Raw genomic sequence first — 14197 nt, 5'->3', positions numbered from 1 at the left:
ACTGCTTGTTGTAACCCTTCCACCGAACCATAGTGACGTCTTTTCAGTACGAATTTGAGGCGGGGGAAGAGAAAGCCGTCTGGTGAGGCATTATGTAAAAAAATTGTATTCTCACTCACATGGTCAGTGTGCTGCCATGATCTGCTCATGGCAGATCCGCCTTCGACTTTCCTTTTGTTAGTCCGAGAGCACTCGCGGCACCAACTTCGCACACAACTTTCTCATGCCCACGTTTTCGGTCATTAGTCCATACACATCACTTTTAGGGATGTCAGGTTCATCAGAAGCCAAGCGAAAACTAAATCTGCGATCCCTGCCCAACAAAGCCTTTACTCTTGCAAGATTTTCGTCACTTTTTGAGATCGAAGGGCGTCCTAAACGTTCGGTGTCTTTAGAATCTTCCCTACTCTCCCGAAACTACATGCGCCACTCAAGAACACCCAATATACCCTTGAGGTCATCATTATAAGCTGCCTTGAGCATATCATGAGTCTCTTTCCCGTTTGTGCCCAGTTTCACACAAAATTTGATGGCGTAGCCCTGTGTCAATGACCGATTCATGACGGAGTTTAACGAGGTCACTTTATAGAAGTTTTGCAAACGAACGGTCCACACTTGGCAACGGCTGGGAGTCAACTGTTAGCGGCCTCCAGCCTTTTTGGAGACTTGCCTCCCTCGAACTCGGCCAGAAAAATCGCCGCCTGACCGTCTGCCTATCCAGGAAAAAAAGTTCTGCTACGTTTGGGACAGACCCTTTAGATAAGTTTTGTGTGTCCTATCCTGCAAATACTAGAATAATCAATGCACCTTAATGCACCAAGCAATGCACCATACGCATGTATCGTATGCACGCATACAAACATAAAAATTAAATCTTTAACTCACTGAAAAGATTACTCAGAGCTTCAACCCCTGGCATGAGATGCCTGAAATTTAGCGATAACTTTCCCTCAGACATAGGGCATACTAAGGAAGAAATCTTTTTTGTGCGGCCTTGAATTTTGAAATTCTTACTTTTAGATGAAATTTCACCACATGCATATTTTTTTGACAATAATAGACAATAGTAATTACTTTGTAAAAATATCAACGCTAATATTGCAAGTTTATATTTTTTATTGCTTATGAAAAAGTGCAGCGAGCAGGAGATGATAAAACACAAATTGTTGGAAAAATAAATAAGCCCATATGGAAAAATGTTTTCATGTTAGATAATTTGATTCCAGAATTACGGAGGATATCATTCGTAAAATATGCAAACCACGAGCTAGTTGAAAACTTTTGTTCAAGACCTTAGGATGTGGGATTTGGTTTTTTTGACCCCGTAGAAATAACTTATAATCTCGTATTTAAAAATTTGATTTGCATTCGGATTTCTTTCTTGGTGACAATCCTCTCCGTTTTTGATCTGCTTTCTCTTTCTCATGTGATAGGGACCGAGAACATTACGGTAGTACGGAGAACGGTACGATAGTAAGTTTCCTTAAAGCCACTCTGCTGTTCCCATTTCCTTCTGAACTAGCCCGCTTAGAGATAAGTACGTGTGTCACGCCTCTCACTGGTGCCACCAAGACCGCGGCACGTCTGTCTCAGTATTGAGGCTATTATGTGCTCCTTTCTATTTCACGCTCCTTGGGGAACGGAATCGGAGGGCGGGGGAGATTTTTTCCATGCCCAGAACTATCGATTTGATCGACCCTTGGGGTCGTGTATCTTTCTAAACATTGGACCTTTAAAAAAATTCGTCCCCTACACGACGATAGATATTGGTTCCAATGTGATGAGTATTTTGGGTCGTCATATGCGGAAATATATTTATGTCCTTGGTGAAGACGAGCGTCGTCATTTGCACTGTTTTATTGAACAGCGCGTCCATTTGGCACTTCATCATATTCATGAGCTACTCATGAATATGCTACAGAAAAAATTGCATATTGACCCAATTCGGAAATCAATCATGGGCTTTTTAATTTTCAAGTGTAGTTATTCATATTACGAATAGGATATAAGTATGAAACTCGACACTTTAAAATATTTTTGAAAGGTCGAAATAAAATTGATATGCCAACGGCTACAACTTACGTTTATGTGATGATTATTTCAAAACTATTACTGTACAGGCCTGTATATACTTTTCGCAATTCTTCCCGCATGTGTGAGCAAGGAGGACGCAAGTTATGTACGTTCTCGTATTTGACCTCAGCTAAACCTTACGTCCAGCATCATTCTTTGTTAACGATTCTCATTTCGGATGTTTGTCACGAAACTTTGACTTGCCACCGTTTGCAATCCTTACTTTCGTAATTTTGCAGTCGGTCGAAGCCATACATTTTAGCTTTCCGTGCCCGGTTATCATGATTGGGTATTCATATGCGTCCCCGATATTCCGTTCATTATTATCCAAGGCGGTAGCATAAAAGTTAAATAATTTTTACGTTCCGGTGGCTACGATTCTATCATAAAATTCGAAAAAATTCACTGAAAATATCAGCATCTGTAGCGTAATAAGTGTGGTTCGGAACCGCTGCGTAATTTATATATTCTCCCCTCGTTATACTGAACATACCAATGAAATCATATCGGTACCCATTAAAGGCTACTAGATCGCCGATGGTTTGCACGGAAATGAAGAGGATTCGTAAATATTTTGTGAACGTTTTCTATGTTGTAGATGTTTATCAAACGGCCACTGGTAAAAAAGGTGGAAGACTGGTTATTTTAATAAATTTTATCTTATTTTTTTCGATTTCGCATATTTAGATAGGAACCTTATTAAGCCCAAATTACCTTATGTTTTGCATATTTGACATTTATTCTTTTTTACTAATGACCAAAAATATTTAAGTTAAGCAACTTGAATACATGCAAAAGAAAAAAGTTGTCTACTGTCACTGGTAGTGAAACCATTGTGAAGCTATTGAAAAACAATTCAAAAGGGATTTTTAAGTAATGTCTACGAATTGTATTGTGTGAAAAATTTGAGATGTGATTCTTCCTGTATATTTAAGAGCTCCAATATCTAATAGTGCTGGTCATATCCTGGCATAATTTTAATCACAGTTTATTAAAAGAACGTTACAACATTATATGTTAACGTTATATGCGAACGTTATATGCCACTTTTTAAACGGGATCAAATATTTCTCCTTGAAAATGAAGAAGAAATATTTTCCTATTTGGTGAAATTATTGTAAAAAGAAGAAAAAATATGCATGCCGTTAATTTCAAAAATTGATTTAATAAGTGTGATAAATTATCAGCTGGCTTATATTTTTAGTAGGCATACTTTGGCCAAATTGTTATTAGAGCATGGTTCCTGAGTTTTTGGGAATTCATATCACCAAACATTAGAAACCATATACTCTTACCTAGTAGTAACTCTCTTCCTAAAATACCTAGCTCTTCGAGAAGATGATGTCCGTCTCGTTTGTTATAATAGTCGTTGCAAAACAGCAGGTGAAGGATTAAAGGGCGGCGTCCTTTTTAACGGATAGCGCTTTTCAGCTGTTTTTATGTCTTTTGAAAGGGATGGTTTCTAAAAACGCCCTTGAAAGGAAAACCTTTACTTAGATTAGTCACTTGTCCTGGCTACTGCAGCTGCCGTCGGCACTGGAATGAAGAGGGATAGGAAATGGTTTTCGTTTCCTTAAGTACCCTTCTCGGGATAATTTTATTTTCGAGTTCAAGAAATCGAGGTATTATTAATCTTTATATCCTTGCGTTAGCTTTTCAAGGAGTGGTATCTGTGTGTGGTTTTCAGTGAATATTTACGACTCTCTTTATCGTTTTGAAATTTGATCCTTTTTATTGCCGACATATGTACAACACAGTGGACACTCTTATTATGCAAAACAAGAGATTTGACGGTACGAATTAACTGCTAAGTTGAGCAATCGTTAGATTGAAAATTTTGTATAAGGTTATGATGGTATATATATATATATATATATATATATATATATATATATATATATATATTTTTAAGAGGAAATCACGGAGGTAATAGTAATAATTTGCATTTTGGAAAAATGAATTGTTTGATTTTAAGTTACCGACAGTTAATTTAGATTTCACAGCTAATTGCTCATTTTCTATTTTCAGGATTCGTTTTGTAGAAATGGTAAAACATCAAACTTATTTAGTTATAGCGCAAAGACGCAAATTAGAGTTTTATATTTCTACACAGGGTGAGGAAACATAGCTTCCTTTTTTGAAAGCGTTTGGGTTTGAAAAAAGGTATTTATGTAGCCACACTCTGTGTAGATGTGTGTATATATACATACATATATATGTACATATATATATATATATATATATATATATATATATATATATATATATATATATATATATATATACACGTCTATATAATAATAACATTCGGATGGCACAGTATAAAATAGAACAAAAAATATAAATAGCCACGTAAAATAATATTTATGTCTCAAAAAATAGCGCATGAGCATTAGCGGTGAACACCTGGTGGTCTCATAGCTGAATAAGTCAAGAGCTAGAAACTTCAAGTCGTATAATTATCGAAAAATATTTAATTAAGAAATAGTAGGTATTTTCAAATGTTATTTAGAACGAAAGTTAGTACAGGTATCATAAGGTTGTAAATTTTTATTTTTAAATAAAATAAATTATTTTACAGCCATGTGAGGTGTATATGAGAAAATAATGTGAAATATTTGAATAGCTTACAATATTTTGCCTTGTATAAGGTATCCCTAAATTAAGGTTTGAACTATTACGCCCATACAATACACGTGGATTTTTCACGAGGGCCCGTTATTCATAACGGTAAACTTTCATGAAGCTGTATCAACTACCACTTCTACTTCATGGCGCAAAATTCAAAGGCAAAATTGGTAGGCTACTTTAATTGGTGCTGATATTTCAAGGTGTCGATCCATGGTCTTCTTTTTTGCTTGTTATCCTCGCTTGTGATTCATTTTAATGATACCCATAGCCTAAGGCGCCGTAGCCACCATAACCACCGAGGTGCCCCAAACCGTAGCCGGCATATCCGTTGTAGTTGGCATATGACGAGGCTGGAGCATAGCCGTAGCCGTAGCCTCCATAACCGTGGCCGTAACTGCCGGCACCGTAATGGGCAATGGGGGCTACAGCTGGGTGGACCGCGTGACCACTCTTCTTGACGATTGCGTTGAATCCGTTGTGATCATCAGCGGTGTACTCCACGGTGCGAACGGTGCCGTCAGGTTCAACTAGGCTGTATGCTCCCTTCACAACGTCTCCATCTCTCGCCTCCCACTGGTTCTTAACGTCTCCAGTGTGCGGGGAGTTGACGCCGTAGTCAAATTGGTATTTGGGATAGGCCTATTCATCGAATTAAAGAGGAGCGATCATTAAACGTCACGCAGTAACTTAGTTTTTTAAATTGAATATAATTATTTCAGATATTTTTATTTTATGATTGAAATTATTATGTCAGTGTGATAACCTTCTATTTGCAAAATAAGTTGGTAGTAATAGTTCCTTTGATTGAACTGAAATTTTTGTTTTTACGAGTACAGTAAAATCCTGTGAAACAGGAGGCACAGGAAATAGAGACCTAGCCCACTGCCTGAATTTACCAGTCCGTTTCAATTAGTATTTCAACCTAAACTTGGCAAGTTGTCTTTCGTGTTTGAGGTGGTATTTGTATTTCGAAACAGAAATTCCATGTGATAGGCTGTGACATTCTTTTAGTTGGGAAAAGTTTTGAAACATTAGATGCTCTCGGTAAATATATTTGTTCTATGATGCATATATTATATGATTATTGGATTTATTCTCATAGAGGTGCTAATATAATAATTAAGGGTTATTTGTGTCAACAAAGTTCGATTGTCAGTTAAAATTTTTGAGCAAAGTCATATCATTGACGGTAAAGTTGACCAGAGTTTTAATTTTGTTCCCAAAAGAAACAGTGTAAAATAAATGGGGTATTATGTTATCATGATGGATATATATTTGAGAACGGTGTATGTGCAGTGAACGATGGATCTACGCAAAAAGGAAAACTTTAAGAAGATTACTAAGTGGCAATCAAAAAGATTGTATTCAAGAAGCCTGAATGCGTATATAATTATGTATGTATTAAGGTGATTAGGCATAATTAAAGTTACTTTCAATTATAGAAATACATAACATGTTACTGAAGAGCATACACATAAATCCATGCTTTAATTCAAATTATCTTTCATGATCTCAAAAAATGAAACGGGGTTGATTTGAAAGGACAAGTGGTACTTTCTCATTATAATATACTTACGTAATAGTCGGCGTATTGCCCGTCATATCCGTAAGGAGCAGCATAAACACCACCAAGGTATCCAGCATTGGCTACTGCAACCAACACGGAACATACGAGGACGACCTATATTAAAAAGAGAAATATTACTAGTAACACTGTGCGCATATGAAAAAATAAGCTTGGTATATCTGCAAATTGGGACCAATTGTTTCAATTTGAAAATCGTGCTTTAAGGGCAAATGACGTAACTGTTTGCTGCTATCTGGCATAAGTAGGAGCTGCTATAAACTTCGTTCCATGTAGTGAAATAATAATAGATAAATTATTCAACTAACTCATGCGTCATAAAAATTCCAGTATTCATGTTAATTTATTTTTCTTACTACGCTTACTATAGCATCTTCAATTTATACAGCTTTGATTTCGTAATAATGCCCATTAACCTGCTGCTAACACTTTACCATGAGTTCTGTGCCAGAATGTCCAGTTCAATTTCGCATGAACGAACTAGTCCTAATATTTTTTTAAATAAGCCCCTATTGCTAGGAAACGTTGGAATACATTCAATATGTGTACACGTATAACGGGTGTATATTTTCAATTAAAAAAATTTAAAAGTTAAGAGAAAGGAAATTTTCGTAAAGTTAAATGAACTTATTGTGTGACTTTGCTATTAAACTGACTTTCCTATTTCGAAATGAAAGATAGTTAACATGTAACATTAGGCAGTAAATTTCGATCATTAATTAAAGCTTCCATATTGAAAGTACCCGTTCTCTGGTGTTTAATTTAATATATTTTACTTCAATACTAAGTACATGCATATATGCGTGCATTCGTAAGATGCGTCGGAGAAGAATGGCATAGGAATTATATAGAATTATATAGATAGTTATGCTACCGGAGGGAACCCAAATGAAGTCCTATGGTTATAGTTCGGGTTGTAGCAATTTTTCTTCTTTGGGAATTGACTTTATTTCGTCTCCACTACCTGTCATGAATTATTATTTTGTGTTGTCATCCTTCTGTGCAACCTATTTATCCCTGTACGAATATATCACCGTATTAAGTGATTGCCTTTGCTCCCCTAAAATATTTTATAATTAAGTCAATTCTCTTTATTCTACTATTATAATGCCAATTTAAGCACTCGGTTCAATATAAAATGTTGATGAGCTTTAAAATTTTAAATATTACAAAGAGTTGTATTCTCCGGTAATCATTGCGCAAGCACAGGTATAAATTAAACACATAACATGCATCAAATGAACAAAAATAGCAAAATATAACTATTAATTTGATCTATTTTACACTTTATATGTTTAAGTTCATTTAAAATTTGTTTTTTAAATATTTAAAATTGTAGCCGTATAGTTAAAGGTTTCACTTGGATCACGTTGTCTCTAACAGATTTAACACCTAATTAGTGAAATTTCTGAAATTGGTGAAGAAATCTGACTATTATATGCCTAAGGTTTCCAAACCGCCTCTTAATCGTTGAATCGTGAAGTGTTAGCTCCTCAAGGCGTTCGATTTTTTTATATTTTTGTGACATTTGTGTCTTTAATGCCCTTCAAAATTTGTGTGACCTTCGGGATTATTTCCTCATGTAGGAACAATATGAAATTGGGAATTTGTGATCCTGGCCCAAGTGCCGTTCGTTGGAAAACCGTTTCAGATAATATGGTAATTGTAATAGAATTCCGAAAAGCTATAATATAATTACTGTAACTGGGTAAAACATTACTATTTTCCACTGATATTTTTCATCTCAATATTCAAGCCATAGAGAAACCGCATAGTAGAAATTGGATTAAGTGCTCCCTTGAATCTGCTAAGGTACTTGTCAACAATCGAACCAAGAGAAGGGTATTATTACAGCGGTCAAACAAGTTCTGTATAACAGAAAGTACTGATTTTCTAGCATTTAGGTGTCTCTAGATTCATTGTGTGTTTTTAAAAAAACTTGGATTGCCTCTGTCAAACCTGAGAAATACTGCTTTTATTATTGATAACTATTAAGATATCCGATGTTTTTGTTTGTCCAGAAAAGGGGTAGGAAAGTGCGGCAACGGAGACTCGTTTATTTCAGACGTAATTGATGTTTTTTGACCACTCGTTACTTTAACTATTTGTTTAACGTTTTGCATTTAGATATTTTCTGAGAAAATAATGCCTTGAGTAACAACAACCGAAGAGTGAATTGCAATCCGATAACAATTGTAATGAAAATGTTGTATGCGAAAATCAGTAGCGCAACGGATTGATCATTGACTGTATTTGAAATGAGAACTAGCTGTGTCTTAAAGTTTTGCTGGTTTTTATGTTTTCTCAACTTCTTGTTGTGGATTGAATTTTAAAATATAGCTTGAGATAAAATCCTTAAATGGTTAACAATAAAAGGTAAGCACTCACTGCGAAACTCATGCTGTCGGAATTCTGGTGACACAAAGCACTGTGTAGATCCTTTCCTTCTTAATCCTCAGCTGGGATGTGATTGTGCCCTCAGTAGGATGTCCGTCGTCTTATATACAAAATTCACCCTCACCTTGTGTGCCCCTCACTCCCCCAGCTTTGGTCACATTCGATGAATTCTTTCTCACAATTCGTCCCCTTTGTCGTCATTTTTATCGTTTTTCTTTGAAATCTTAAGGAGGGGGGCGTGACTTCGTCGTTGGAGGTTACATTTCCTGCCAGTCTCAGGAAAACGTCCACGTTTCTGCATTTTGCTACCGAAGGCCGCGGGTTTGCCGCTATCATCAGAGGTTCATTGCCCAAATTTTTCAGCTCTAGCTTATGGAACAGAAGACTAACGAGCGATCATGGTTAGACATAATTTCGTAATATTTCATAACAGTTTTTTTGCAATATGCTTATTTTTTGTGCGTTTGACCAAACGCAACAGGGAAAGCTTTGGTGGCCATGATATCATGGTGTAATTTTCATTGCCTTAACTTTGATGCTAGCTGCACTCTGGAATCGTATTCTCTTGTTTATTTTGAAAAAAAATCTCACAAAAAAGAGCCATAGGTAGTTCGGTAGACCTATGAGGAGGCGTTGTGAAGTAAGGTTACCTTCATTTCACGGTTAGTTTGTTTTCAGTGACTCAATTTTCCTCGCATTGGTCTTTCTACAAATTCTTTTCAATCCATCAGGCGTAACATTTCAAGGACAACGTTTTACTGTCCAATTGATAAGTTTAGATATGCTTGCTTTCAAAATCATGTTAAAATCTCGATAGCATTCATTGGTAATAATTAATTTTTATATTTGCTCTTTTTTGGATTACTTTAATTATGCGGTACCACTAAATTTCCTTAATTTAATGGGATATATTCTCTGTCCGTTGTTATTTCCCATCTTTTGTTTAGAATGGGTATATGCATATTTTTTGAATCTACGAGGGTGATTTGAAAGGTTCTTGGAATCACCATCAGATGCCCTCGCTAGCGCCACGAGTTTCGCGGGTAGTAATTGGTAATCCTTTATGAGTAGTAAATACGCAACGCGTCAGCGCTCTGGGAAGAAAGATGTGGTGTGGTCGCATCTCTGTTGTTGTTCCCGTGTAGTAATTTGTAAAAATGGTAACATTGAATTACGAGCCGTGATTAATTACTTCCTAAGGAACGGTATCAAATTAAAAAAAATCATGTTTCTTTCAGAAGACTCTGAGAGACTCTGCTCCTTCATATTCAGCTGTTACTAAGGGAATAAACGAGTTTAAGTTTCGTCAGGACTACTTAAATAATGATCCGCGTATTGTTCGGTCAAAATGTGTTACTACCCAAGTAATTATTGCCAAAGTATATAAAATAACCATGGAGGATCGCCGGTTGAATGTGCGAGAAATCGCTGAAACTGTAGGGATGTCACCTGAACTAGCATATAACATTGTAACAATAGAATCGGATATGAGATAATTATCTGATAGATGGGTATCGCGACTCTTGACACAGAATCACAAACAGAAGCATCAGAATGGAAATTTCCGAACAATGTTTGACCCGTTTTAAGAGAAACCTAAAAGATTTTCTGCGCCGGTTTGTGACCAAAGATAAAATTAGGTTCCCCAACCATTCTCCGGAGACGAAACAACGGTCAAAGGAGTGGAAACCTGTTGACTCACCACCACCAAAGAAGGCAAAGATATTACGGTCGGCCGGAAATGTGACAGCTTCAGTTTTCTGGGATTCTGCCAATAAACTATCCTCCCGCTGGTCAAAATATTACTGGATACTACTACGTTAACCTCCTCGATCAACTACAGCAAAAGTTACATGAGAAAAGATCAGGTTTGGCATGGAAGAAAGTCATCTTTCATCAACACAATGCACGCCCACACACAAGTGTGGTTTCCATGGCAAATATACTTGAACTAAGATACGAATTTTTGCCACACCCGCCTTATTTTCCTGATTTGACTTCATCACATTTTAATCTCTTCTACAAGCTCGAAATTTTCCTTGATGGACGGAGATACTCTTTAAACAAACAACTGCCAGCCAAAGTAGATGGGTATTTTTCTGCCCCGAAGGAATCCAATTTTCGAGTTAGGATCAAGACTTTACAACATCGCTAGACCAAGTGCATCAGTGTACAGGGAGACTAATAGAAAAAAATTAAATGAGGTAATTCGTTAATTTCCATTCCATTCCGAGAACTTTTAAATTACTAACGTTCATCACCACTTTGTTTTTAAGATTCGATAATGATGTTTGCGAACAATATTCCCAATTATGTCTAATTAAATAAAATAATAAAATTTTTAAACGTGGTATAGTTGCAATCATGGGAAAGCGATGAGCATGAATTAGAAACTAATGGAATGATACATTATGTATTATTATGATTTTCATATTTTTCGTCCCTGTAATATTGTCATACTTGTATTCACACAGTACTTACGTTTTGGGTTTGAACTGTTTTCTAATGATTTGCCAAAAAGGATTAAATTAAATTAAATATTGAAGCCAATAGTGATTGCAATTTTTAATGTAATCCGATGGTAAATGCCGTCAATTAATCTTGAACTCAAACAAAAACAGTATTCACGATGTTCATGCCCCATGATGTTAAAGTTGAAACCTTCGGGTCAGCCGAAGGTTGTCTATCCTATCATACTAGCCAGGTCGAGTGAGATGCTTTATTTTAACCGTATATTTAGCTCATGTTATTCAGTTGTAGGTGTAGGAGTTTCAGGTAGTAGTTGTTGATCAAGGGGAGATCACTAATAGCAGAGGTAATTTGCATCATTTAGGATGGATTTAAAGTGCTCTCCCTAAAGCATCTCAAGTAGGGGATCGGGGCACCACTGAAAAAGAACTGTCGTCTCCAGGATTCGAACCCGGGCCTAATGGGTTCGAAGTCACTACATTGGTCAATGCACCATCCCGATCCCTGGGAGATTCAGATTTCTTTGTCAAATGACTTGGCTATCATGCTCTTTAATGCGACCTCTAAATACGTCATACATTAATTGTTTGCAATGACTTGATCTAAAAAATAAATTTCCTACCAATGAGTTTATTCCTACTTAATTCTTATACAAAGAGAATAACTGTTAAACCAAATTACAATGGTAGAAATGCGCGTGCTTCGTGGTAACTGAGTTATGACTAATGGGGATATCATTTGAAATACACGAAAATAAAATTATGAAATTTTATTCTGCATTAAATGGTCGACTTGTTCATTATCTGGTGATCTAAAACTTTTAGTCGAATTCCCTCAGGCAACCTGTGGGAATATATTTTGAATTTTGATGTACATTCTTCAAACTAAACCGGATTTCTTCGCTGTTAAATGTATGTGGAGAAAGTTCACAAAAAGACTTCATAAAATTCCAGTGATTTAAAAAATGAGAAATCGCAAATCGCAGCCCGAAATGCAGATATTCTCCTTTCTCCTTGCTTCCTCACAGCACCTCCCAATTCTTAGTTTGTTAACTTGAACTAAGATTTAACCTTAGCCGGTCCAATCAAATCACTCAACAGAGGCCAATAATCACGTTGAACAAAATATAGAGAAAATCCACTAAGTTCATGAAAAACTTTATTGAAAAGGATACAGATCGTCGTACAATTACATTAAATACGTTATGGAAGTGTCTAAATATACGAGAATTATCGATAGAATATAATGTTATCGTAATATGTTATCTTAGTGGGTTAATGTTTAATTTAAATACCAATCTTTAAATATCAATGCATCTCTAATCATGACACAGAGATCATAAATTTGCCAATAGATCAAGTATTAGTTTTCCTGTCACTGCGAATTTTAACGGATTAGAAGAAATCGTTAATATATTTATTTTATTATCATATTAATGTATCCTCCTTGCAGATTCGTTTTACTACTTTCTGTATTCCTCACTGATTTGCGACATTTTACGGATATAATTGTTGCAACATCTCTTTTTTCATCTAACGTTGAATAAGTCTTTGTATAGTTTTCGCACACACATTATTCATCCTATTTTCCTTCGAGTATTTCTATTAAGGCCAGTGAAAAACAAGGTATTAATCACCCGGTTCATTGTTTCTCTTCCCCCTAGCTATTAAATTTTTTCCTTTTATCATCTAAATATATAAAAATAAAACGTTTAGTTTAACTCCTACCGATGAGTTATCCTTACCAATCTTATTTTTAGGATAAAATTCACAGGTTACGGTGGATGATTGAATGTGCCTATTATAGCCGTCAGCTCAACACATAATTAACAAATTTTCTTATTCATAACAAAGAGTTCAATAATAATAAATATTCAATAAATGAGTTGAATTTTTAAACTTTACTTCGCCCTGATGGACATTATGAATGAAGCAATCAAGCTTAATCACTTTCTAGTCGCAACGTTTCATGGTCGACCCAATACCCACACTTTAAAAAAAATTGAAAGCAAAAGTTTTCTTTGCCAACTCGGCAAGTTGGAAGGCTAACTTTTTGGAAGACAGCCTCGCAAGGAATTTTTTGAACTCTTGTATGAACTTTTTTCAAACCAAGTTTCTGCAATGTGTCCGCAAATTTTGCATGTAAATAGTTTTAAGTATAACTTTGAGACACTTTTATATTTTTCTGAAGATGAGTGCATTTTATGAAGAAAAAAGAAAATTCACAACACCGTTTCGCTCATGGATGAAATTTAGTGATTATCCGAGGTTAATTTATACTTGTTAGGGTGTCAGGTTACAGTCGGAAATAACTTTTACCAATTACCAGCTAAACATCCACTGAGTGGATTTGGAATACAGATGTAATTTTTAAACTTTCAATATGTAACGATGGAAATACCGATAAATAACGATGGATGGATTTGTTGATACATCTTCCCGTTTGCTGATAAGTGCGTATTTTTCTTATGCAACTAATACTGAAGGACGATACAACACAGGGGTGTTTCAAGGAGGTAGTGTCTCACCACATCTATCAAGGAGGGTACAGCTATGATGCAATAAGTGCATCTGAGTATTCAGTTTAAAGGATATAATTTTTAATATAGGAAGAAGCGTTGTAAATATAGAACAAGCAATGGATAAAATATTACTGGTAGAGATAAAAGAAGAACATCTCACGAAACCCTTAAAAGCAAAACCGACAGCAGCACGACAGAAAACGCAGAGGAAGTCAACCATATCAGTTAGAATAGGAACATGGAATATTGGAACAATGCTGAGGACAGTAAAATTAGAAATATAAGGCAAGCGATGGAAAGAAGAAATGTGTATAGATATTTTAGGTCTATGCGAGGTGAGATGGAAGGATAGCGGGGATTACTGGAGTGATAGTTATGGAGTAATATACAGCGGCGGGGATAAGAGCCAACAAGAGGTTGTCATAATATTGAATAAAAAAGTAGGAAGAAGCGTAGTCAACATAGAACAAGTAAATGATAGAATATAATAATAGAAAAAAAAGTAGAACCGACGAACTTGG

At 35.7% G+C, this 14197-nt stretch overlaps 1 protein-coding gene across 1 annotated transcript; it reads right to left on the bottom strand.

Annotated features, from left to right (window-relative positions):
- Positions 1-4635: 4635 nt before the first annotated feature.
- Positions 4636-8758, bottom strand: LOC139701038 (cuticle protein 19-like). The gene is made up of 3 exons (XM_071599602.1): positions 8678-8758; positions 6281-6385; positions 4636-5343 (listed from the first exon to the last, which is right to left on the bottom strand). The coding sequence occupies exons 1-3, from the start codon at positions 8687-8689 to the stop codon at positions 4957-4959; spliced, it is 504 nt and encodes a 167-aa protein (XP_071455703.1). The 5' UTR covers positions 8690-8758; the 3' UTR covers positions 4636-4956.
- Between the last annotated feature and the right edge of the window lie 5439 nt (positions 8759-14197).

The sequence above is a fragment of the Hetaerina americana genome, unplaced genomic scaffold (genome assembly GCF_022747635.1).
Source record: "Hetaerina americana unplaced genomic scaffold, ioHetAmer1.1.p SCAF_11, whole genome shotgun sequence".
NCBI classification, from domain to species: Eukaryota; Metazoa; Arthropoda; class Insecta; order Odonata; family Calopterygidae; genus Hetaerina; species Hetaerina americana.
This window is presented reverse-complemented; position numbering and strand designations above follow the sequence as displayed.